The sequence below is a fragment of the Dunckerocampus dactyliophorus genome, chromosome 10 (genome assembly GCF_027744805.1).
Source record: "Dunckerocampus dactyliophorus isolate RoL2022-P2 chromosome 10, RoL_Ddac_1.1, whole genome shotgun sequence".
NCBI lineage: Eukaryota > Metazoa > Chordata > Actinopteri > Syngnathiformes > Syngnathidae > Dunckerocampus > Dunckerocampus dactyliophorus.
The window spans coordinates 14,462,986-14,490,319 of NC_072828.1; the positions used below are offsets into that span (position 1 = coordinate 14,462,986).

Consider the following 27,334-nt stretch of genomic DNA (forward strand, 5'->3'; position numbering starts at 1 on the left):
TAAATGTATGCATTTATAATAATTTTGAATATATGCTGTATATCTTGACATTCATACTGAAAGTCTGCTCAGGTTTGTCATCTGCTGGATGCTGTAACGAGTTCAATTCCCATCCAACTTGTGCAGATTAACAGTTAACTTGACTGCTGTCCTCTGTGTGTCTATTAAATGTGGACAAAGTGCACATGTAACCACTGGGGACATTTTCCTGAGTCGTGTAGAATCCCTTCACTTGTAGTGTGGATGTAGTTTTTACTCTGATATGTTTCCTACGCCTTGAAGTCGTTAAAATGGCAACACTGCAGCTGTACACCAAGGTAAGACTTGATTTTTAAAAATGTTTCAATTGTTTTATTAACAAAATAGATTTAGGGCACTGCATTGTGTGGATTTATCTTTTTTTTTTTTTTTTTTTTTTACAATAAATTTCCAAGGCACTTTTCTCACAAAGGTTATTTAATGGTACAATTATATTAAATTAAAAAAAAGATGGTATAACAAATATTAGTAGTAATTTTGTATTTTATTATAATGACTTTACAACACCCCGCGACCCTAACGAAGAAAAGCGGCATAGAAAATAGATGGATGGACTTTACAACACTGATAATTCAATTTAAAAATATGTTTGAACTGTTCTGTTACAATATAATGGACTACTGATACTACAAGTCGCAAACCAGTCAAACCGGTAACATTACAATATGATATGACTATCAGCTGTAAATGTGTGGTACACCAAAGAGCAGAACGTCCGCCATGATGGTGAGCACGAAAGGTGGGCGGGGCTAGGCGGACAATAGTGTACAATGTATTCACTAGCTCTGAGCTGAGTATAAAATAAAGTTATACGCTGTGCGTACACTATTGAAAAAGATGACCATCATGGCCGCAAAACCCGCGCAGGGCGTACTACGGAAGTGGCTGCACATGTAGTCAATCTAGTGTCCTTAGTCAAGACGTCGCTTTGCTAGCTGTGCTACTTCCTCTGTTTCAGTGTTGCCAACTTGGTGACTTTGTCGCTAAATCTGGCGACATTCCAAACCCTCTTGGTGACTTATTTTCTCAAAAGCGACTAGCGACATATCTAGCTACTTTTTTTGGTGTCGTTTGAGCGTTTTCTGGTATTTGGGAACTTAATAGTGAAAGCACGTATTGTTGTACAGTGTTCTCACTGAGCAGCATATATTTTTGTGCAATTTTAAATTAACAAAAAAAGAATCAAGTTTATTTGTGGTTCTAAACCTAATTAAGGTGTTTTTACATTTTTTTTTGTCTCTCCTACGAGGTACTGCCTTTTTTCCTACATTATCTGTTACAATGTCATATGCAAATAATATGCAAATATACAATGACGTAATCTAGCAACTGCTAGGACAGCCAATAGCTACTTTTCTTACTGAGGTGTTGGCAATACTGCTCTGTTGGCAGTGTCACGTGTTATCGCACCTATCGCTTCTATGGATCAAGTTTAGCGGGTACTTTTGTCACACAATGATACTTCATTTAAATTTCAAACACACGTTAACATGTTTAGTTGTAAGGTAAATTGTCTCTTTTAAAAATGCATGCTGATTCTCTCTAAGATGTTAGCTTAGCCAAGGATAGTAGCTTGTTTGAGACTCGTCAGTACGGCGGCCTTTAAAGGACACAACAGATTTGCCAAAGTGCTCTTGCAAAAGTTAAACTTGTTACTACGTTATTCGTGATAGTCTTTCAAATGTCGCATGATTGTGGTTAGCAGTGGATAACATAATATGTAATTTCGACTTCCTTATAAGTGTTTGTTTAATTAATTTCAGACAACAATAAACACAACAAACAACCTTATTAGGTTAATTTTGACAGTGACATGTCATGTATACCTAATTCAGGTGAAGGTTTGCAAGTTTCACTATTAATTTTCTTTTTCCACCCCGTTTTTTGGATTCAAAATTCATTTTATCACATGTATTTAATTATAAGTGTTTTTGTTTTATGGTTTTGCTCACTGCAATGTGTTGGACATGCTGATTACAGTTAAAGTTCACTTCCTCCGAGATGAACCTGGTCACATGTCATTCATACACATTCTGTAGTTGCTGGTGCATAATGGCTAATCCATGCTGGCATTTCAAGTTTTAAGGATGACCAGTGTTAATTTTTAACCATATTTAGGAGGTTTTTATGCTGATGGCTGACAAATAACTTGTCAAGGCGAGGCCAGGTAGCTGTGTCAGTAGAATCAAATAAAACACCAAATAAGGTATGATTTCCTTACCAGGGAGCCAGCGTATGGATTCCTGATCCAGATGCCGTGTGGGTGTCGGCCCAGCTTCTCCAGGACTACACGCGTGACGACAAGCATGTACTGCTGCAGCTTCCTGGTGGGGAGGTGAGATGTTTATTACCCTAAAGACCCATCACGGGTCGCCAACACACAGAACTAAGCCCTCTCAGTAAAGTATAAAAAACATATTGTTCAATTAAAACCTCTTTTTTGTGTGTGTCCTGTCCTGCCATTAGGGCAGATAGTATTGTTGATCTAAATGTCCTCACGTGCTCAACAGATTTGCTCTGCCAGGGAAAAGTGTGAGATACTCTTCCTCTGTTATACAGAATTTATTTGACTTTGATGTTTTGTTGTTATGCAAATTGTGGAGCGGCCGGACCGGAGCAGGAGGGGATAGAGAAGAAGAGAAAAGAAAACAGAGGGGGGCGGGGATAAGGAGGACAAAAAAGAGAGAGACAAGGACAACAGCAAAAACAACAATTGTGCCAACAATAACAACGGCATCCCAAAGGCAGGACGTTACCAGCAAGGCAGACAGAGGAGCAGGCGAGGAGGAAAGCCAGCAAATGAACAAGCGGGTGGGCAAACGGGCGAGCAGCAGGGGAACCCACCACACAGCGCCAGCCGACACCCGCAGGGCAGCAAACCCCCGGAGAGGGAGTGCAATTAACACCTCTCTGACGGTGATAGTGTCTTCTCCATTGGCAGGAGGAATGTTACCCAGTGGCAGCACCCTCCGACCTCCCCCCGCTGGCCAACCCTGACATCTCTGAGGGCGAGAGTGACCTGACTGCACTCAGCTTCCTTCACGAGCCTGCCATCCTGCACAACCTGCGTGTTCGCTTCCTGGACTACAATAGCATCTACACATACTGTGGTGAGCTCTCTATACTACACACACTGGAGTGTTATGCTACACCTCTTAATCAATTGTTTCATCAATCGGTGACACTGACTATTATTTACAGTGGGGTGAAAAAGTGTTTGCCCCCTTCCTGATTTCTTATTTTTTTGCATGTTTGTCACACCTAAATGTTTAAGATCAAACAAATTAAAATATTACTCAGTGACAACACAACCGAACACGAAATGCAGTTAAAAAAAATCTAAACCTACATGGCCATGTGTGAAAAAGTGATCCCCCCGTTAAAAAATAATTTAACTGAGATGAATTGAGATCTCTCAGTCTGGAAAAGGTTATAAAGCCATTTCTAAAGCTTTGGGACTCCAGCGAACCACAGTAAGACCCATTCTTCACAAATGGTGAAAACATGGAACGGTGGTGAACCTTCCCAAAGCGCAGCCACGACACATCCAAGAGGTCACAAAAGGCCCCACAACAACATCGAAAGAACTGCATTTCCCTCAGTTAAGGTCAGTGTTCCAATGTGGCTGAATTACAACAATTCTGCAAAGATGAGTGGGCCAAAATTCCTCCACAGCGCTGTAAGAGACTCATTGCAAGGTATCGCAAACACTTGATTGCAGTTGTTGCTGCTAAGGGTGGCCCAACCAGTTATTAGTTTTGGAGGGGAATCACTTTTTCACACAGGGCCATGTAGGTATGGATTTTTTTTCTCCCTTAATAATAAAAAGTTTTCATTTAAAAACTGCATTTTGTGTTCAGTTCTGTTTTCATCGACTAATATTTAAATTTGTTTGATGATCTGAAACATTTAGGTGTGACAAACATGCAAAAAAATAAGAAATCAGGAAGGGGGCAAACACTTTTTGACACCTCTGTATGTATACATACAATTTTACATGATTTATTTGATTATGAATCTATTTCTATAGTGGTCCTGAAGCACTGTGTACACACAATGCCACGTCTAACTACTACTACACTATTACTAACTCTTCATTCTTTGGGAGTACATTGTCTGTACTCCCTCATTATCCAAATATGTTCACGTCAACTAGCAACCCTTTCATCAGTTATTATTTTCACTATTATTTTATATTTATTATGACTGTTATATAATTTATCTACAAAGACAAGAACCTTGACTCCTAATTTGCCACATTGTATATTATCTCATCATTTTCTTATTTACTTAAAACTAGCAAAGAGTACATTTGGAACACAGGATGTGAACAAATGTATTGCAATTATAATGACTAATTCATGTCTTGTATTACAAAGTAATGTATTGCAATTGATGTGGAATGGATGGGGGGTAGGATTAAATAAGCTTTGCTTTAGCGTACTCCTTTCGGACATGTGGAACTGTCCACTGTGCTGTGTGGTGTATTCCAATGTAACTTGTATGCATGTTCAAAATAAATTAAACCATTCCCATTATCATGAAAAAAAGCTTTTTTCTTTCAACAGCGACTAAACCTAGAATTTATTCTTGCTAGGTATTGTCTTGGTGGCCATCAATCCCTACGATCAGCTGCCTATTTACGGCGAGGAGGTGATTGACGCTTATAGCGGTCAGGACATGGCCGACATGGAGCCTCACATCTTCTCTGTGGCTGAGGATGCCTACCGCACCATGATGAGGTCAGAGGTCACCGCCTCTTTTTCCCCATTTGTTAGACTGAGTGTCGCTTCTTTCGTCTGCGTGCACAGGGAGGAGAAAAACCAGTCCATCATCATCAGCGGCGAGTCTGGCTCGGGCAAGACAGTCTCGGCCAAATTCACCATGAGATACTTCGCCGTGGTGGGCGGAGCTGCTCAGCAGACCAGCGTGGAGGACAAGGTGCTGGCCTCCAACCCCATCATGGAGGTAACGCACATTTGAACAGGAACATTTATATCATTAAGTTTGTGCTCATGAGGCATATTTTTGTGGGCAGGCCTTCGGGAACGCCAAAACGACTAGGAACGACAACAGTAGTCGCTTCGGGAAGTACATCCAGATTGGCTTCAGCAGGAAAGGAGCCATCATCGGGGCCAACATGAGCACGTACCTGTTGGAGAAGTCCAGGGTGGTCTTTCAGGTAACATTGACAAAAGAAATGGTGGCTCACCAACCACTTCGGTAGGACGCATGCTTCATCTATTAACTCAGTCAGGATGTATTCCTCCTCTTGCTGTAACTTGGGTGTCTGTAAGTCCCGCCTTCCTGTGCTATCATTGGCTGTAGTGGCTTTTTGGACAACACGGATCAATCAGTCACTCATTATAGTAGCACCATGGCTTGGCTCACTTTTATCCATAGTTTTGTTGTTACTTTTTATTTTATTGTTAGCTATTCAACTGACATGATTTAGATTATTTAACAAAATACATTTTTCTCAAAGTAGCATTTACTGTATTTTTGAGTTTGTTTTTTTCCCCCGCCCTGTCCTGTCCAGCCTTTAAGGCAGATAGAATTGTACATCTAAATGGCCTCAAGTGCTCAACAGATTTACTCTGCCAGGGAAAAGTGTGAGATACACTTGAGTATTTCTTTTAAACAACTTACTTTTTATTTAAATCAATAAATCTATAAAACGGCAACTATTTACGGCTTGATTTTGTGAAAAAGTTTAGTAGAAAATAGACCTGTTAGTAGATTTGTATCATTTGTCATCTCATTTCATCATTGTTGTCTTGTTAAAGGCTGCTGATGTATCAAAGTTAATAGAATTCTTTTGTTGTTCTGACGAACGTAACAGTAAAGGTAATGCAGAAGTAATGTGAGGCATTTCAAAGCAGAGAAAGTGATATTGTAATATAACTAATGAGGTTCAAGTGACAGGTTTCAGTTGTTGCTAGGCAGAATTTGTGCCCCAACAACTGACAAAAGCAGAGGCTTCCCTAAACGACTAATGATTATATTATTTGTAAGAAAGTACACCACATCGTCATCTTCTGGATTACCCTACTGCACATGTGTCAAACTCGTGGCATGGAGGGCCGAGACACTGCAGATTTTCTCTCCGACCAGTTTCCCCAGCAGGTGATTCAATTGATGAGCTCCTTCCCTTAAATTGAAGGAGGTGGTGATCATTAAAATCACCCGCTTTAGTGATTGGCTGGAAAGAAAACCTGCAGTGTCTCCGCCCTTCATGGCACAAGTTTGACACCCCTTGCTATTGTAACACATGAGATACACATAAGTGTATTGTTTTTTGTGTCCATTTTAGGCACCAGCCGAGAGAAACTACCACATCTTCTACCAGCTGTGTGCCTCCAGACAGCTGCCTGAAATGAGATCACTCAAACTGGGTGAGATCAATAAGGAACCACCTTCACGGTTCCCTTTTATGATGATAACTATTTCTTTCTTGCTTGATTTGATTTGTTTCAATCCAGCCACTCCTGAGCATTTCCGCTACACCAACCAGGGAGGAGACGCAAACATACCGTGTACTGATGATGTGATGGAGATGGAGCGCACTTGCAATGCTTTCAGCATCCTGGGCAGGAGCTTATTGATACACATCAAGATGAAAGAGCTCCATTTGTTCTTATTGATGTGTTTTTTTTCCACTAAACTTGCAGGTGTGCTGCCAGAGCAGCAGATGGAGCTCTTCAGAATCCTTGCTGCTGTTCTTCACTTGGGGAACGTCAACATTCAAGCCAGTGGACGAAGTTCAGAGCGCAGCTACATTGATGTCAGTCTTAGATAGATAGATAAACATTACATGAAGAGGTCAAGTCTTTATGTTGATCTTCTTTCAGGCAGATGACGTCTCCCTAGCCATCTTCTCCAAGCTACTGGGTGTGGAGGCAGCCGTCACGGCCCATTGGCTGTGTCACCGCAGGCTGATCCTGGGAGGAGAAACATTGGTCAAGCCCATTTCGGGCCAGCAGGCCATTGAAGCCCGAGATGCTTTGGCCAAGCACATCTACGAGCAGATGTTCAAGTGGACCGTGCACAGGCTCAATGCTGCCCTGCGCAGTCAGTTGGGTCGGACTCGGTCCTTCATAGGGGTGCTAGACATCTATGGGTGTGTCACTGAGCTGCAGGAGGGTTGTTACCTTGCATTGCTTCAACTCACATCTTCTTCTGTGTGCAGCTTTGAGACGTTTGAGCGTAACAGTTTTGAGCAGTTCTGTATCAACTACGCCAATGAAAAGCTGCAGCAGCAGTTCAACCGGGTGAGTCACGTGACACCTCCATCAGGTATTGTTTTCGTATTTATACATCATTTTGTTTCATATGGTGGTATGTGGGCAGCACGTGTTCCACCTGGAGCAGGAGGAGTACGAACGTGAGGAACTGACCTGGAGCAGGATCGAGTTTAGCGACAACCAACAGTGCATTCTACTCATCGAGGGACAGCTCGGCCTGTTGGACCTGTTGGATGAGGAGTGCAGGGTCAGTATTGCACTCTTAATGACTTCATCAATCTAGGATTTAACGGGACCCCTACAATCTTAATTCTTAATTATAATAAGACATTTAGGACAATTCAGGTCCAGCATGTGATCTCAACTTGACAAAAACTATCTTGTGAATTTATATTTTCATCTAGAGCCCCACCGATTTATTTGCAGGCCGATTAATCGGGCCGATCGTGACGTACCACCGAATAGTATCGGGCATCAGTGAATATATAACCGAAATATTAACTCTTTTTTGCTGCGCGGCGATTCTGTCGCTCTGTTCCTGTGTGTCTCTCTGTGCTGCTCCCTGCCCGAGTACTTGGAGCAGCGAGCTGCCGCTCTGTCTGCCTCACTCAGTCGGCTGCAGGAGGAGACGACTGGACAAACGGCAAAAGAAACTATTTTTTTTAACACGATGGAAAGCTGTGACTTTGTAAAACAATATAACACTACTCTTCAGTGCCACGCCATGCCAGGGCCCATCAAGGAGAACATTCTAGGTTCACACAAGTTTTAGAGTGAGTATTACAGTGCTTTAACGTCGTATACTTTGCATCTCTGTAAGATAAACACAGATGCAATTGTTAATCCACATGTCCACAATTATGTAAGACTATAATACAGTCTTTTAAAGTGGAATAAAGATATATGCAGATCTACACAGTGTCCCACTTAACTTCATACTCCCATGCAGGATTTCCAGGGGCTCATTCATTCACAAGTTAAAGTCTTCATTCAAATCATTTTCAAAAGGTTCCAAGTAATGTCTTTAGTTGTCATTTGATATAGTGCATGTTTTGAAAGCAGCTACACGGTAACAAAATGCAGTTTAGTCCCTTGTATTAAGTCTAGTAACGTGATGCATGTTTTCATTATTTCTTATTTTGTTTGTAGTCAACCTTTTTCCACGTTTTTAATGTTTGCTTCAGCATTTGCTTTTGAGCTGCAAATACTCAGTGGCTGCAGATAGAATCTTTCAATAGCTAGTAAATATGACTAATTGATATTGGTAAGATGTTTTTGTGAATAAGCCTATGATAAACATAATGTATTAGTTGAAAAACACTTCACGTTAGCTTATGTATTATCACTTTCAGTGCAATGCAGCCACTTGTTTTTATTTTAAAATGGTCAGCCATAGTATCAAATCCTATGCTAATTACTAAAATGCACTAAACGGGCAGAGGGGAAGACTAAGGTGTAAGAGTAAGTTGTAAGGGTAGCTTCAACATGTGCAGTGTGCACTTTAGCCAGGGCTCCATCGTATTTGGCGTATTGTAAGAATTTATGTTCATGTACAGTACCAGTATATATCCTGTGTGTATCAATGCTCCTATTTCATATATCAGCCGACATATCAGTCAGTTATCGGCCAATATATCAGATATCAGCCCATATATGGGATATCAGCTTTTTTTCAGCCCCCAATACCGGTATCAGCCCCAAAAATCCCACATCGGTTGGACTGTATTTTCTTCCATGTTCACTTCTTGTCAAAGCAATTGCCATGTCCCAATACTTTTGTCCACGTAGTGTATTCAGGTGGTCCTCAGTTTACGGTGCTCCATGTTAAGGACGCACTCCGATAAATTAGCTAAAAAATGTAATGTTACATTTTTGACCACATTATGTCTCCCAAGCAGCAGAGCGGCAAAGAAAAGGAAAGCCATCACTAAAGTGAAAATGATCATAAAAAGGCTCAGAGAGAAGAGACACACTCACCAATATTGTCCTCTCTGGTCTTAACCGCTCCACTGTTGTGACCATAATTAAAGAAAAAAATGATTGAATGCTAACGAATCCTGGAGGGGGTATGGATTCCGTGCGTCGTTACAAGGAGATCTGGGGGGAGTTAGAGGAGGTTATCTTTCCAGACTAGCCTGGGACAATATGTTAAGAAGGTAAAGCGGCATGGCTCAGGTGGTAGAGTACCGGTAGTCAACTCCTACCCTTAAGGTTGCAGGTTCGATCCTCTGTCCTCCATGTCAAGGTATCCTTGGTAAGATACTGAACCCCTGATGCTGCGTCATCTTTAGATAAATGTGGTAACAGTGTCAAAGCACTTTGAGTACCTTAAAGGTAGAAAAGTGCGATACAAGTGAAAGTCCATTTACCATCCATAAAAGTAAGGAGCTGTTCTCTTTTCAAGTGTTTCATTTAATTCTTGTATTGTGTGTGCAATGTGACTGACTTAGGAGTTAATTTAGGTTTAAGTTACAACTTACACCAAAACTGGACCACTTGTACTGTCTTAGCACACAGATGTTTCCAATGTTTTGTTTCATGCCCCCAGATGCCCAAAGGTTCGGATGACAGCTGGGTTCAGAAGCTGTACGACAAGCACCTGACAGGCAGAGGTCACCCTCACTTCCGTAAACCTCGCATGTCCAACAGCGCCTTCATCATTCTGCACTCTGCAGACATGGTCCGCACATAACCTGATGTTTGGTTTACATTGAATACAAGTATACAAGAATACAGTACACATCACGGATTGTGTGCTAGCGCAGGTCCAGTACGAAGGTGGCGGCTTCCTGGACAAGAATCGAGACACCATCTTTGAGGAACTTGTCAACGTTTTGAAAGCGAGTCAGGTAAGATGTTCAAAAATATGAATACAGGGCAACCTCGGTTAGCATCTTTAATCTGTTCCAGAAGGTCTGACGAAACCCGAAACATACTCGACCAGAATACATTTTCACCATAAGAAATAATGCAAATCCAATTCATTTGTTCCGGACACCCAAAAATGTTAATTTAAATCATTTTTACGACAGAACAATTAGAGTTTTACATGTAGAAAGCAATTTGAAATGCATATAAATTATGAACATAAGGGACAAATGAACATTTAACATCACCTTTACCTTGATTGAACACGGAATTGTTGACAAAGACGGCTATGAGGCAGCTAAGAGCGACAAGGGACGGTCGTGTTTTGCTACGAGTTATTTTTTTAATTCAATCGTGTTTTTCATTTCTTTATCAAAATGCTGGCACTTGCAACTTTCTTTGGCTCCATCGTGAGTTATTTTGCAGCCGTGATCAAAAGAAAAGCAGTCTTGTGGCGTTTCATTAGTTAGCACAGAACTACAGGGTCAACAGCTGATGGGCGACAGAGAGTTTTGTTTTGTAATAAATGAATTAATGTCAAGACAAGAGGCGCACCATATTGTACGCTAACTTGGAAACTTGGAGGCAAAAGTTTTGCAGAAACACTTGACTGAAAAATACACTGATGGGGGTGTACGCTAACCGGGTTCCGTTGTGTAATTACAAAATCTAAATGATGTTTTTTGAACAAATATGCCTCTAAAGTCATGCAAAACTTTGGTGTTAGATACCGCTGTCGTGCATGACGTCACCCAACACCTCCCTGTACAGTCTTGGCCAAAAGTTTTGGGAGTGACTTAAATTGGTGTTTCAGTAACTCTGCAGTGTCAGCATTTTTTAAGAGAACAAAGTGTCTCTTATACGCTGAAAAAACAAGCACTTTTTGTGGGAATCACAAAAATAAACAACAAAGCATCAAACCTGTTGAAGCACAAAATTTACGTCACTTCCAACATTTTTGGACTTGACTGTAGCTCACGAGGGCTCTGTGTATTTTTCGTGTGACGTTATTCCCCACAAGTATGACTAGCCCTAAAGACGAAGAACACACAAAAAAATGTAAGTTGTGTGACGTAAGCGCACTCCAGTGTTACTATGTTATGATGATTAACTTCTTTTGTGTATTCGTGTCAGTCGGAGCTGGTGGCTGAGTTGTTCCAGCAGCAGGGAAACAAACCAAGTGTGGCCAATGGAAGTGTCCGCTCAGGAAGAAGAGCCCACAGGGAGCACAAGTTGACTGTGGGCTTTCAGGTGAACTCTTACCACTTGTTTTAGTCCCTGCAGTAGTGCTTTCTGTACCAGCAAATGACCCGTGTCGGCTGGTTCTGTCAGTTCCGTCAGTCCTTGCAGCTGCTGATGGACACGCTGAACAGCACCACTCCTCATTATGTGCGCTGTATTAAACCCAATGACCTCAAGCGGCCCTTTATGTGAGTCTTTGCCTCCAAGACCTCTCATTTAGGTCTCACAGAAACTGAGCAAATTGTGCTTTTCAGGTTCGACCCAAAGAGAACGGTCCAGCAGCTAAGGGCCTGCGGAGTGTTGGAGACCATCCGAATCAGTGCCGCTGGTTTTCCATCCAGGTAATCACTTTTTGTGTCTTACAGTCAATCAAATCATCTACTCAAAAGTTGTTAATGAATCTGCATCTTCCCCAGATGGACATACGAGGAGTTCTTCTTCAGGTACCGTGTTCTGCTGCATGGGTGCCAAGGCTCTGGAGAAGTCCAGCTTGCATGCCGCCAGGCTCTCCCTCAGCTCATCCCTGACCCGGACCAGTACGTCTTTGGAAGGACCAAAGTGTTTTTCCGGGCAGGGCAGGTGGCACTTCTGGAAAGGTTGAGAGCAGAAAGGCTGCGAATGGCCGCTGTGGTCCTTCAGAGTTGGGTCAGAAGATGGCTGGCCCGGATTCACTACACTAGGACCCTCTGGGCGACCATCACCATACAAAGATATTGCAGAGGAGCTTTGGCCAGGCGGTGAATGATTGCTTTGAATCCTCTCTGAAATGATTTTGGGTTTATTTCAAATGTAAACCTTACAAGTACGTGTGTCTCTGTGCAGACTGGCTTTGATCCTGCGCTACACCAAGGCTGCTCTGGTCATCCAGAAAACCTACCGCATGCTGGTGGCCAGAAACGTGTTCCACCTGGTCCGACAGGCCGCTATCACCATCCAGGCCTTCATCAGAGGCACGCTGGCCCGCCGCAAATACAGACTGGTTAGCGTTTTGTATCCCTATTAACTGTCACCTCCTACTTCATCAACACAAAGGTGGAACTGTGTTGTTTTTTCCTCAGCTAGTGGAAGAGCGAGCCGCCTCCCTGCTCCAGGCGAGAGTGCGAGGGTGGTTGGCGAGGAGGGCCTTCACGAGGTTCCGTGCTGCTGTGGTATTCGCGCAGTGCTGCGTACGTCGTCGTGCGGCCAAAAGGGAGCTGCTGAAGCTCAAGACTGAAGCCCGCTCAGTAGAGAGGTACCGAGAGCTCAACAAGGGCATGGAGGTCAAACTGATGCAGCTGCAGATGAAAGCAGACCAAGTGGTGGGTGGAGATTTAATCCTGTCCTTTTTTTTTATTAACTCTATTTTCTTCCAACGGACTGTTCTAATTTAAAGCAAGAATACACGAGTTAGGGTTACTATTAGGGTTTATAGCTAGGTTCTAATGTTGCACAATGATCATGTGTCCAGGCGAGAGAGCGTGCTGCCCTAAAAGAGAGCCTGCGTGTTGAACGAGAGGCAGCCGCTAATGAACTCTCTGCTCTGAGAGCAACAATACAGAAACTTGAAGAACATCAGAAACGTTTCACTGCTCGTCCTGTTTCCATCTTGAGTGAGGAGGAGCAGCAGGAAAGGAGACGAGCAGAGGAGAAAGCTGCCCGGGAGCTCCTCCAGCTAACACAGGTAAAGACATTTATCATGTCCTTCTTTGGATTCACTTCATGCTGGACACTTAATGGTTTGTGACTCTTGAAGGAGGTGGAAGCACTGCAGAGAGAGAAGGCCTCACTGAGCACAGAAAGAGATCGTTTGTCTGCATGTCTTCTCCAGCAGGAACAAGCACAAGAAGGTATAAGGGGTTTTCACTTGTCGACTTGAGTCTCTCACACTTTTCATGTAACTTGTGGTCTCTGCACAGCCCTTGTGCAGCAAGCGGTGTCTCGTGCCACAGCAGCTGTGAGGGTGGAGCTGGATGAGGAGAGGAGGAAGCACCAGGGTCTTTTGAGAGAGTTCACCAGGCTGGAGCAGCGATATGACAACCTGAGGGAGATGAGTCAGCTCACGCAGGTCCGGAACCACAAATAACAGCTTCTACCCGAGGATTGCCATGATGTATTTACAGTAACAGCGTGTATTCCACACATGCACTATAGTTAATGAGTTTCTTTCTCACCATGCTGAACATTAAGGGCTACGGAAGGACAGACTCCACTCAGAGCTTAGAACCTCTGTCACCATCACCTCAGTCCCTCTCCCCCTTCACATCTGCCTTCCCTTCTCCCGAGGAGGTCCGCAGGATCAGCGTGACGTCCCCCTCCACAGAAACAAGAGTGTGGAGTCTGGAAACATCAATGGTTTGGGACTAATTTATTCTATCTTCATTTCGTTTAAAGGTTCCATATTAGTTCCATATTTAATTGGTGACAATACAACTGAACACAAAATGCAGTTTTTAAATGAAACTTTTTATTATTAAGGGAGAAAAAAAATCCAAACCTTCATGGACCTGTGTGAAAAAGTGATTGCTCCCCCTGTTAAAACAAAATTTAACTGAGATTAATTGAGATCTCTCAGTCTGGAAAAGATTATAAAGCCATTTCTAAAGCTTTGGGATACCAGCGGACCACTGTGAGAGCCATCCATCCATCTTCTATGCCGCTTATCCCCACTAGGGTCGCGGGTATGCTGGAGCCTATCCCAGGCTCCAGCATGCGGGGTACACCCTGAACTGGTCGCCAGCCAATCGCAGGGCACATATAGACAAACAACCATTCACACTCACACCTATGAAACATTTACAGTCGCCAGTTAACCTAACCTGCATGTTTTTGGAATGTGGGAGGAAACCGGAGTACCCGGAGAAAACCCACGCACGCACGGGGAGAACATGCAAACTCCACACAGAGATGCCCAATCAACACAGATCTTCCCGATCTCATGACTGTGTCGCCAACATGCTAATCACTAGGCCACCATGCGGCCCACAGTGAGAGCCATTATCCACAAATGGCGAAAACATGTAAGAGTGGTGAACCTTCCCAGGAGTGGCCGGCCAACCAAAATGACCCCAAGAGCGCAGTGACGACTCATCCAAGAAGTCACAAAAGACCCCACAACAACATCCAAAGAACTGCAGGTCTCACTTGCCTCAGTTAAGGTCAGTGTTCATGACTCCACCATAAGAAAGACACTGGGCAAAAACGGCCTGCATGGCAGAGTTCCAAGACGAAAACTAATGCTGAACAAAGAAAACATTAAGACTGATCTCAATTTTGCCAGAAAACATCTTGATGATCCCCACGACCTTTAAAATACTGTGTGGTCAGACGAGACTAAAGTTAAACCTTTTGGGAGGTGTGTGTCCCATTACATCTGGCATAAAAGTAACACCACATTTCAGAAAAAGAACATCATAAAAACAGTAAAATGCGGTGGTGGTAGTGTGATGGTCTGGGGCTGTTTTGCGGCTTCAGGACCTGGAACAAATGGACCATGAATTCTGCTGTCTACCAAAAAATGAGAATGTCCAGCCATCTGTTGGTGACTTCAAGCTGAAACCAACTTGGGTTCTGCAGCAGGAGAATGATCCAAAACACACCAGCAAGTCCACCTCTGAATGGCTGAAGGAAAACAAAATGAAGACTTTGGAGTGGCCTAGTCAAAGTCCTGACCTGAATGCTATTGGGATGCTGTGGCATGACCTTAAAAAGGCGCTTCATGCTGGAAAACCCTCCAATGCGGCTGAATTACAACAATGTTGAAAAGATGAGTGGGCCAAAATTCCTCCACAGCGCTGTAAGAGATTCATTGCAAGTTATTGCAAACACTTGATTGCAGTTGTTGCTGCTAAGGGTGGCCCAACCAGTTATTACGTTTTAGGGGGCCATCACTTTTTCACACAGGGCCACGTAGGTTGGGATTTTTCTTCTCCCTTAATAATAAAAAGTTTTATTTAAACACAGCATTTTATGTTCAGTTGTGTTGTCATTGACAAACATGCAAAAAATAAGAAATCATGAAGGGGTAAACACCTTTTCACACCACTGTGTGCATATATATACAGTGTATTTATATACAGGTATGTGTGTGTAAGTGTAAGTTGAATTCACGTTTTGAGCGGAAAAGTATTTTTTTTTGGGAACACTTTTTTTTTTTTAAACAAAGCTGTCATATACATGGGGCGGGTTCATCTACCTAGGGGTGGGTCAGATGTGGCATCATGTCCACAAGGAAGGAGGTTTTTCCTTGATGATGTCATGAAAAGCTGAAACTTCAAAAACGACAGTTTGAGCACATCATCTCTCAAAAGTGGAGCAAACAAGTGAAGGAGATGATAGATTTTTCTCACCTTTGGTCCTCATAAGCAGGCTCTAGGGTCACATATTAATGTTAGAACATCAAAAGTCAATTTTGCATAATAGGGGACCTTTTAAGACTTGCTTCTACTTATTTGGCTCACATCCCGTTCATGTTTCCAGGACCAACTGATGAACATGATGGACGTGACCAAAAAGGCTGCAGTAGAGCTGAAAGAAGAGGACCTGGCACATGCCTACGACGTCGTACGAGTGGCCAACAAGTGTGCTGTCACTCATTCATTGATACTAATATTGTCATTAGAGGACTAACTCAAAGTGTTGTTTTTGTCCTGCTTGTCTTTTGCTCTTGTCCAGGTGTTTAGAGAGTCAGTTGCAAAGTCAGCGCAGTGAGTGGGAGCAGGAAGTGGAGATGCTTAAGTGTCAGCTGCGTCAAGCTTCTTCTGGATTGTCTGCCCATCAACAGGTGGTCATAAGTCCCGCCTTTCTATACAGTCATTGGCCCAATTTTCAAGCAGTCACTGGGCAGCCTACATATCCATCATGATTGACTATGCGTGTGTGTGTGAAGGCACTACTGGAGGCCCGCGAGCAGGAGTGTGTGAGGCTAAGGAGGGAGCTGAAAGGACTTAGGAGCACCGTGCCAATCCGACGTTTGCTGACACAAGGTGAGTGCTCAAGGAATCTTGGGTCTAAAAATGAAGCACACTAAAGGTTGTTTTTCCTTTGCAGTGTTCCCATCAACATTTCTCACTGAGAGCTCCTCTTCATCCAGTCAACAGAAAGCAGCCTCAACGACTGGTCTGCTTGAATGCAAGAAAAGAGATGAGAACAAACTCATCAAGAATCTCATCACAGGTGTGAGACTTCTTCATCTTCACTAGGTATGCGCCGATCGATCGGCCACCAATCAATATTGGCTGATTTCCATGGAAAAGCACGTGATCGGCATATGCCGATAAATGCCTTTCAACGCCGATCACAAAAGCCGATCACCTGCGGATAGTACTATTGCAGCCTTTCGCAATGCCTCTGTGCAATGTAGCGTCTTACTCTAACGTCTTGGAGAAGCGTCCCCCGCCCTCTTTCCTTCAAACTGTGCAGGCGTACCAAAGCCAAAACAAACATGTCTGCCGTGTCGAACATACCATTTGTGAGTGATATAAAATGAAACACAAAAAATGCCATGAAAAATATCTCACGGGGCTGGCATGTGAAAAAGCTTTAATTTAAACTCTTGACGGAGTATCGTGAGTTTTCGAGGTTGGTACAGGTGCAGCATTGGTCAAACGATAGCTAACGCATCCAACGCTGGACACTCGCCCGTATGTGCGTGGCAGTTAAAAGGCTAAGCAAATAACCCGAAAAAGAACTGAATTAATAGGACCAGATGAGCAGCCTGTCTGAGCAAGGGAAGACACGGGGTTTACTGACTGCTCTCTCACTTGGAGCCTCGCTGCGTGCGTCTGAAGTCCTGCTGGAGCTCCACCAATGTCCTCTCACATCCCAAGTCTCCTTAAAGAAGTCGTCTCGTCCTCTGTAAGCTTCACTAGTCATACATGTTCTCTTGAAAAAGGAAGTAAAATATGTTTTTGTTTTAAGGTGATTTTATGGTTCAATTTTTTCTATCATATCGCCAATAGCAGGGGTGCAGCCAGGAATTCTGGGCCCCATGAAAAAAAAAAAATCACGTTGTCCCCCCCCTTATTACTTTTTAATAATTACCTATTTTTTGGCAGTCAGGGGAGCTTAGAATTGGCCTATCTTCTCCTCCTTATACGGCACCCATCATAATTAAATTGAACATTTTACAGTTAATCCATGTGATCGGTATTAGTATCGGCATCGGCCGATTTCACTCATGGATGATCGGTATCGGAATTGGCGCAATAAAACCCTGATTGGAGCATCCATAATCCTCACCTTCCAGGGAGACATATTTCCTCAAGTATTGAATCCACACAAACACGTACTTGTTACTGGTCTTTCTTGTCTTCGGCTCCAGACGTCCGCACCGACATTGCGGTGTCTCTGCCTCCCGGGCTGCCGGCCAGTGTTGTGTTTCTGTGTGTTCGCCAGGCGGACTGCAGGGGGGATCAAACCAGCGCCTACTCCCTCTGTCGCGCCGCTGTCACTGCCATGAAGACGGCTCTGAAGGTAACAGCTGACATTTGGAATAGGTACACATTTTAAATGAGAGACAACATTTTTCCTTTACAATATTTGGTCGAATTCGGCTTATGTGAGTTTATAGATTTTTTAATCTAATGGAATTGTGTTGATAAAGTGTACCCTGCTATCTTCTTGGCCTTTCAAGTGCTGGCTGGCGTCAGTCCAAAAAAACTTGACATGCAAATACAGTATGTTCTTTTTTGACTGACACTGTCAGAAATGAATGAACAAAAACATTTTTGTTGCAGTTTTAATGCATAACATAAATGATAAATTAATTAAATATTATATAAAATAAGTATTACATAATTAATTGTATAGTAATTCCAGGTTGAAAATGTGTATCTTGCATGGCTACGTTTTGATGCAGTTTCTCATGAGCACTAATAAATAGATAAGTAATCATCCTACATATCTTTTATTCCAGTCTGATGTTGTCATCCTTCCGTATGAATGGGTTGAATTTGAGCTTCACTTTTTTTGTCCACTTACAATGGCTATGGTTTAAGTCTGCATATTCTTTTATTACCAAGAGGAAAGTTTAACAATCACAATAAAGTACAAAAATACAAACAAACAACGATGATGTAACATTTTCGAGGGGGAATCCCCACTCACAGTGACACAGTGTTTTCCCCGCTGCGCCGTGTGAGGATTGGAACATCAATATTAATGAAATATTCAAGATTAAACCCTCTTAATGCCCAAAATAATCTTCAAACGTACTTATTTGTTCATATGATGGACACAGAGCAACGAACAATTTCATGCTCCGTCTCCTTTCTGCTCCGTTCTCCTTGCGTCGTCAGGTGCACTGGTAATTGTGTTAGATGCTAATTGTTTTTAGTTTTTATTCACTTACCCACATGACAATTGGTGTACCCTGGGGGTACGCGTACGCCACTATGGGAACCTCAAGCCTAGACTTAATGTTGTGACCAGCAATTGTATGATTGCAGTTTTTATGCATAAATAATTAAAAAAATATATAAATTATGTATTGAATTAATTTTAAACATAATCAAATAAAAACAATAAATGCATACATTCTACCTTATTTACCACCAAGACCTAATGTGACGGGGATAGCATGGTTCCATAAAGTGCAGTAAACTAAAAAGAATATTTTAAATTAATAAAAAAAAATTGGGGCCGCATGGTGGCCTAGTGGTTAGCATGTTGGCCACACAGTCAGAGATCGGGAAGATCTGTGTTCGAATCTGTGTTTGGGCATGTCTGTGTGGAGGTTATATGTTCTCCCCAGGTGTGTGTGGGTTTTCTCCGGGTTCACTGGTTTCCCACATTCCAAAACATGCATGTTAGGTTAATTGGCGACTCTAAATTGTCCATAGGTATGAATGTGAGTGTGAATGGTTGTTTGTCTATATGTGCCCTGTGATTGGCTGGCGATCAATCGAGGGTGTACACCGCCTCTCACCCAAAGTCAGCTGGGTTAGGCTCCAGCATACAGTACGTGCGACCCTAGTAAGGATAAGCGGCATAGAAGGTGGATGGATGGATAAACAAAAAAATCCAAATCAGCAATGGAGGCTGCTATGCTTAGCAATGCAGTTATGCCTCCACACGGTACATCGCTAGATGCATGTCCAAGGTTGCTACTTACAGTTTAACATTCTGCCTCAATGAGTGAAGTACAAACCAAGACGTTATTCATGACCGTTACAAAGAAGGCCAATAGATTAGAAACCCACAAAATCTCACTAAATTCCTCCTTTTCTATGCCCTGTGGGTCAGTGTGTGTGGTCACCTAGCAACACGCTATTTGTCATTTTCTTCACACACATCTGACCTTACTTGCTTTCCAGAAACACACCAATGATGTAGCCATGACTGCTCTGTGGCTGAAAAACATCTGTCTGTTGCATGACCTGCTGAACCAGCACGCCCCAAAACAGGTGGAAAGAACATTTAACAATGAATATAAACATGTATTATGTATTTATGAGGGTATGAAAGGATTACTGTTATCATTTCAGACAAATGATCCAGAAGAGGTACAGCCATTGAACTTTGACTTACGTGACTCAATTCGCACCCTGAGTGACCTCCGTATCCAGGCCTATCAGCAGCTCATCTCCATCCCAAAGACACAATTGCAAAACTTCCTAGGTGCCACTAAAGTGAAGATGACCCCCTTCATGCTCCCTCTACCTTCATCCATCCTCTTTGTCTTCTTCAGCCTCTGCCCTGTTGGAGGGTGAAGATGTCCCGGGCTTGAAGCCTGTGGGCTCCAGGAAGCGAGCAGGCTCAGAGCCAAGGACCGCAAGGACTGACGCTCCCACAATGGCCTCGGTGCTAAAGGAGCTGTGGGTCCTCCACGACGCCATGTCCCATCAGGCTTTGCACCCGGCGTTGATGGAGCAAGCCTTCCACCAGCTCACCTACTTCATCTCTGCCTCTGCTCTTAACAGCCTGCTGCTTAGGAAGGACATGTGCTGCTGCAGTCGCGGCATACTAATACGGTACGTAGGCATGCTATCATTAACCACTACCAAACATGAGTAATGGTTGTAGATGCATATAAATGGGGCCGCACGGTGGTCTAGTGGTTAGCATGTTGGCCACACAGTCACAGGCTGGAGATTGGGAAGACCTGGCTTCGAATCAAATTTGCATGTTCTCCCCATGCGTGCGTGCATTTTCTCCGGTTACTCCGGTTCCCAAAAACATGCATGTTAGGTTAATTGTTGACTCGAAATTGTCCATAGGCATGAATGTGAGTGTGAATGGTTGTTTGTCTATATGTGCCCTGCGATTGGCTGGTGACCAGTCCAGGGTGTACCCGGCTGTCGCCCGAAGTCAGCTGGGATAGGCTCCAGCACACCCCCGCGACCCTAATGAGGAGAAGCGGTATAGACAATGGATGGATGGATGTATATAAATGTGGGTGAAATTACAATATCATTATACTACCTGTATGTATTAAAGTGGATCATGATGTACCACTGGCTGGCAACTAGTCCAGGGTGTACCTGCCGCTTGCCCAAAGTCAGCTGGCATAGGCTCCAGCATACCCCCACGACCCTAGTGAGGACAAGCGGCATAGAAAATGAATAATGTACCATTGTGTCATAGAAAATGGATGGATGGATGGATGTGTCTTTCTTTTTTGCGTGTGTCTTTCTCACTGACAGTCTCAACGTGAGTCAGCTGGAGGAGTGGTTGCGTTGCCGCGATTTACAGACAGAGGGCGCTGTAGCCTCAATGGAGCCCCTCATCCAGGCTGTTCAGCTGCTGCAGGTGGGGAAAAAGACGGAAAAGGATGCAGAGGCCCTTCTGCAGACATGCACTGCCCTCAACAGTGACCAGGTGGCTCCCTACACTAAGACCAAGTTTCCATCAGTGTCGGTGGATATGATGTTATGTACCCGCTTCAATGTGTCCTACAGATTGTGAGGATCCTCAGCAACTACACACCTCACAGTGACCTCGATGAAAAAGTCTCGCTCAATTTCATCCGCATGGTCCAGGTGCCGTTTGCAAACAACGACTCATGGTCACGTATCATGGCAAATGTTTCATAAACGTCTCATACCTCCTCCAACTTGGCTCTTCCAGGGGCTCCTCAAAGGCAGTGCACACGCGCAACCCCTGCAGTTACTCCTGGATATAAAGAGGGAGTTTCCCGTCACGTTCCCCGACGCCACTCCTCCCGTCGTACGTGCAGACATGTTGGTCATCCCGGATTCCCTGAAGATCTCCTTTATACGCAGAGTATAAACACCGTCCTGCAAATGAAGTGGAAACTGCAACAAGGAAAAAACCCACAATTTTCCCATATTTTATTGGAAGCAGAAACACGAGACTGCAGTCCCAGTAAACCTCAACACCCAGAACCATAATATTAAAAAAACTAACATTAGAAACATCTTGTGTATAAAAAAAGTCCCATGCGATCACTTTGTACCACTACACATTATCATCATCATCATCATCAGTAATACATATTTATATATTCACAAGCATTTGAAAAATAAATATCAAAATAAAGAAGACAACATCAAATAAATATATGCGCGTGCTGGCACGATGCTTCTTTTTTTTTTTCTTACAGCGTTCCTATCATGCACCACTTGTGGAAGTACAGGACAGTGCATGTGAGCCACAGAGCAGAACATGCACGTCTGTCCTCTTGGATGGATGTGTGCTTTTTCTTTGTGCTTCCGTCCCTGAAACTTCTGCATGTTCACCCTGAAACATGTCGGCGTCATCGTCAACAGCAGTAAATAGAGATTTTTCGTGGCATTAGCAGCTTTGTGACAATGTCCAGATGTTCTCCACACCAGACTGGCACTCAATTAGTTCAAGCTAATTGGACTGATTCCTGCATTTTGTGGAGACACCATGTGGTTTAAAAACACCCACAGTCACACAACGACTTGTGTATGTTACCACTGTATCAGTAAGAGGCAGTATGAGGACCACGCTGGAAAGAAAAAATGTTTAATTTTACCAGTTTAAAAGTTGTAATGTTAGAAGAGAAAATGTGTAATCTTAAGCAAATGAATAGTATTTATGAATAGTATTTTAAAGAAATAAAAATACTAAAATTAGCCACTTTTTCTTGTAACATCAGTACTTTTGTAATATTACATCATACCCAAGCTCCTCAAAAAGTTACCACTTTTTTTGTAGAAGTTATCATAATTTTTAGCTTTACTACTTTTTTCCTGTAATATTACGACTTCATTCTGTGGAACGTACAACTTTTCTCATACATTTTTGGGGGGGCAGCATTACAAATTGTATTCTCATGACACCACAACTCAAAAATACAAACTTTACAATACGACTTTAACCTCATGAGATTTTTTTCAATTTTTTTTGGCATAATACATTACTGTTGTAAAATTGCAACTTTTTTTCTGGTAATAGGTCTTAAATCTCGTCATGTTTTTCTTTTAATGATTTTCTCGCGAGGCTAACAAAATTACGTCTTTTTGCTTGTCATTTTTCTTGAAATTTGACAACTCGAGCCTCTTAACATTGTGTCTTTTTGCTTGTAGCACTACAATTTTATTCTTGAAAAAAAAAATCCACTTTTTCCTTGCTAAATTACTACTTTTTCTTTCAATATGACAACTTCCTCAAAAAATTACAACTTTTTTTCTTGTAACATAACAATTTTTGTCATCATTACTCACAAAATTTTTTCTTCTAGCATTACATTCCCTGTAATTTTCCCTTTTTTTGTCCAGTGTGGCCCTAGTACTCCTTCATAAACAAGAGCAGAGTTCAAGTCCCAACAACACTGATATTCTTCAAAGTAAAGAACACAATAATAATTCAGCTGCAGTGACATTTGGCTCTTGACATAAAAGACAAAATGTCAAACCCTTGTGCTGATATAAGAATGTAAACATTATGAGACGACTACTTTGATTCTATAGATTAGCTGCATAGAGTTCCAATCAAACACTTTAAGAAGGGAGAGCCTCTCAGGTCTTTTAGTAGAGAGGGGAAGCGCTCATGTGAGGCCAAAATAGAACAACAACAAAAAAACACCCTGTGACCTTACAGTATATTCATAAACATGATTTCAATTTTGTTTTCTTCAGTGATAACTTTCTGGACAAATGATTCATTTGACATGGAATTCAGGTCAGTACTGTACACTCCTGGATTCCCGGACAGTGGAACCCCCAGAGTCGCACAATTTGGACTTCACAAGACGAGGGAAAATGGAACTTATTGCGACACGTCGCTGTCCTGGCTCCTCAGTGCGACACAGCTAAATTGACATAACTGAACGGACTGTATACCGCAAAGTCTGTGTGGGGTGGCAACAGTGAAGACTCACCTCCATGGCACACACGATAATCCCGCCAATTGTCGTTTTTACATATATTACACCTTACACAATATAATATATTATAATAGATACTATAACATATATTACCATATAACTTCTTTTTACACAATTGTTGTTTAAGTGTTAAAATGTTACTTTAAAAATTGCTTGTAGAATTAATAAAGGTGATAGTTTGATGCTGGAACTGATTATTTCCCTCACAGTGGATTGTTATGGGAATTGAAAGCGGAGTGAATGAATAGTGTTGGACTTTGGAGGATCCACTGTCTACTATAGCTTTAAAACAATCAAAGACTATTGTCAGAATGCATGACGATCCCGCATGTTGTGCTCTCTTTGTACCAATCAGAGTCCTCTATTTGTTAACCAGCCCTTTTAGCAGAGGTCGCACTTTACCTTCTGGTTTACTGCTAATTGCTTGTGCTTTGGTGGTGTTACCCACGTAGACGTGTTGGTGCGTCAGGGAATTCCTCATTCTGGAATGTTTGCAGTAACAAAGTCAGATGCAAATTAGCCAAAGTGTGACATAAAAATCTATGATCTCACACACACACATACACACACACACATACACACGGTGTTTGTCATCACAAAGACAAGGGTGAAGGAGACAGAAGGCATTGACGGCGTCAGGCAGTGTGCTCTGTTCCAGAATCAAGTAACACTCCTGAATTATACTTTATATAACGTTACATATGATTCATGATTATATTTCTCTATAAATATATTGAAAACTTCTACCAGAACTAAATGGTACTTTTATTCGCCCCTCTGTGTTCCATTTGGAATGTTTGTGACCTTTCACCTCGCCATTGTGCTTGGTTACATGTTAGCAACTATCGCAAGGTGCTGCCGCAGAAAGAACGGGACAAAATGGGAATGAAAAATGGCTACAAGATATTAAAGAATAAAATAATCTTAGAGAATAGTTATATCATTAAGAAAAAAAGCCTGCCGTTTTATAACAAATTTCTTTGAATTAACTTAGATTATTATTTGATATTAACACCATGTCATGCTGTAATATTCGACTCAACTTCTTTCTCCAAAAGTTCGACTTGTTTTCCTGTGATACCACCACTTATTGTTTGATTTTTCTGATAATACTGCAACTTAATTCTCAAAATGTTGCAACTTTTTTTGCGTAACACTACGACTTTTTTGTGTGATAAAACAACTACTTATGAGGTTATGACTTTTTCTCCTAATTTTAATTTACTCACATGAAACTGCGACTTTGTTCTCAACAATTTAGGATTTTTTTCTCTTAAAAAGGTAAGACTTTTCCCTCTGGAATCCTCTGACGTTTTTCTCATACCATTATGACTTTTTCTAACAAAATGACAATTTTATTCTTTTACGTGATATTACACGTTTTTTGTGTAATCATATTACTACTTTCTCGTAACATACTGACTTTTTTCTTGTACTATTACGACTTTACGCTCACAAGACTATGACTTCTTCTTCTCGTGAATTTTTGGGTAATTACTTTCTTTCCCCCTGATTTGACTTGTTATTCTCTCAACATTTGATTAATAATTGTTATTTTCTTTCTCACGAGTACGTTTGATTTCTCGCAACATTACTTTTTTCTTGCAATATAAATGTCGTCTTATGAGACTATTCCTTACTTCTTCTTTCTTACTCTCATATCATTACGACTTTCGCTCATATTTTATTTTTATATTTATATATTATTAGTTTGATACTTTATTGTCACGAGGCTATGACTTCCTTCTCAAAAAAGTTAGCATTTACTTGTCAAAAAGATACCACTTCTTTCACGCAACGTCAAAGACATCAAAACATCACAACTTTTTATGCGCAACGTGACTTATTTTAACATTACAATCATCTTGTAACAGGACACTTTTTTTTTTGCCAAATTAACTCCTTTGTTTCTCAGTAATTACATTTTTTGTGTAATGTTACAACTTTATTCTCAAAAATATACTTCATTCTTGTAACATAATATAACATAACATAATTTGACTATTTCTTCTTTTCAGCAGGGTCGTGATACTCCTTCATAAAGCAGTGCAGAACACACACTCATACGTCACAAAGACGAGGGTGAAGGACACAGAAGGCATTGAGGGTGTCAGGCAGTGTGCTATGTTCTGACTATCTGAAGGCGCTTCCTCAGAAAGAAGGGGGAAGTGGGGACAAAAATGGCTACAAGATATTGTATGTGACACCCTGTGCAGCCGAATGAGACGCGTGTAACGGCACAAGTGATATAGACCCAACGTTATTATTCTATAACGATGAACGCACGTGGCTCCCATTGGAATTAATGTATTTACAGCACTGGAATGCCAGGTGCTCTGCGATTGGCTGGCGACCAGTCCAGGGTGTACCCCGCCTCTCGCCCGAAGTCAGCTGGGATAGGCTCCTGCATACCCCGTGACCCTAATGATGATAAGCGGCATAGAAAATGCATGGATGGACGGAATGCCAAGTGGTGCTGTAAGAAAACCACTTAGCTGCGGCCTTCCTCGGCAGAGCGCTGGTCCGACTTGAGCTTGACAAACTCCTTGGCCACGTCGTCGTTGTTGCGCTGCGACAGGATGCGCAGCACGGTCAGACCCGTCTCGTCCATGTGGATGCGCTTGCCCAGTGGCAGCCAGCAGGCCACGCTGCCCTTGGAGGCCACATCCTTCAGCTGTAGCACAGCCATGCCCACCGTGCGGTCCTCGCGGGCAAAGCAGTAGTCCTTGACGCACACCTGCAGCTCATAGCACTCGGGGCCCACCTCGCTGCTCAGGGTGCTGATGGGGGGAGGACAAGATAAGTCATGCAAACGTCTTTCTTTTTGTACTGAGCAAAAGTTGATTCTGAAACTGTGGTACAAGTACTACTGATGGTACGCTCTAATGGTACTCAGGAGCACCAGACATTTCTTTTACTTTTAATTATCTAAACAGACGTGTACATGTGAAATAATCGTACAAATGCATCAGTCGCTGACATTTTTATTCAAATAATCATTTCCTTGACCAACTCACCTCATAAATAAAATGTTTTATAGTAGTAAAATTTTACATTTTTTCTATCAAATGTACAACTTTATTCTCGGAATACATTTATTTTATTCTTATTTTTCTCATAATATTTTATTTATATTATCTATTTATTTTCATGATGACATGCCTTGACTCTGGTACTATTTATTATTTTTAATACACACAAAAAGAATGAAATGATAAAAAAGGTTCTAGTGTAGGTATGTCCAGTGTAGGTACGTTTTTTTTACCTTTAAACTATTTAAACTTTCTTTTTAAACAATTTTTTTTTCTCATAATATTTTGACTTTATTCCAATAATATTATAACCTATTCCCCAACCAAAACTTTATTTTGTTGTGTTTGTTTCCCATAATATTACAACTAAAACATCTTTAATATTTCAACTCTATACTAATAAAATGACATGCTTTATTTTTCATAATAATACAAGTTTATTTTCATAAAATTGCAACTTTCTTTCTCTTAATATTTGGACTTTATTCTCATCAAATTACAGCTCCTGTATTGTTTTCCATTTTTGCTTTTGTTTTCCACCCCAACTACTTCAACTTTCTTCTTGTAAATTTTCCTGTTTTTAGTTTTCTTGTTAAATTATCTTTTTGGAATGTGCA

The 27,334-nt window shown here is 41.9% G+C and overlaps 2 protein-coding genes across 10 annotated transcripts in view; one reads left to right on the top strand and one right to left on the bottom strand.

Moving 5' to 3' along the window:
* Positions 1 to 118: 118 nt before the first annotated feature.
* si:dkey-110c1.10 (unconventional myosin-Va) lies at positions 119 to 22,134 on the top strand. Of its 9 annotated transcripts, XM_054788539.1 has the most exons (35): positions 119 to 317; positions 2,264 to 2,374; positions 2,981 to 3,149; positions 4,637 to 4,781; positions 4,851 to 5,007; positions 5,078 to 5,221; positions 6,353 to 6,434; positions 6,522 to 6,629; positions 6,711 to 6,823; positions 6,891 to 7,159; positions 7,229 to 7,310; positions 7,390 to 7,530; positions 9,832 to 9,963; positions 10,049 to 10,132; positions 11,286 to 11,402; positions 11,484 to 11,581; positions 11,648 to 11,734; positions 11,810 to 12,130; positions 12,216 to 12,372; positions 12,452 to 12,691; positions 12,841 to 13,053; positions 13,126 to 13,219; positions 13,289 to 13,437; positions 13,560 to 13,724; positions 15,849 to 15,949; positions 16,044 to 16,152; positions 16,258 to 16,354; positions 16,419 to 16,544; positions 17,692 to 17,843; positions 19,685 to 19,774; positions 19,856 to 19,988; positions 20,059 to 20,341; positions 21,014 to 21,188; positions 21,269 to 21,349; positions 21,438 to 22,134. In XM_054788539.1, exons 1-35 carry the CDS (start codon positions 291 to 293, stop codon positions 21,597 to 21,599), a joined length of 4,914 nt encoding a protein of 1,637 aa, XP_054644514.1. In that variant the 5' UTR covers positions 119 to 290; the 3' UTR covers positions 21,600 to 22,134. The 9 variants fall into 9 exon arrangements, 7 of the variants coding, with proteins under 7 accessions (XP_054644514.1, XP_054644513.1, XP_054644511.1 ...); XM_054788538.1 differs by having other exon boundaries at positions 19,685 to 19,988; XM_054788536.1 differs by having other exon boundaries at positions 6,522 to 6,823; positions 6,891 to 7,310.
* Positions 21,648 to 27,334, bottom strand: part of unc13a (unc-13 homolog A (C. elegans)) — a 69,946-nt gene continuing 64,259 nt past the window's right edge. The window contains exon 42 of the mRNA XM_054788549.1: positions 21,648 to 26,465. Within this exon, the coding sequence (XP_054644524.1) occupies positions 26,177 to 26,465 (289 nt within the window). The 3' untranslated portion in view covers positions 21,648 to 26,176. The remainder of the gene's footprint in view (positions 26,466 to 27,334) is intronic.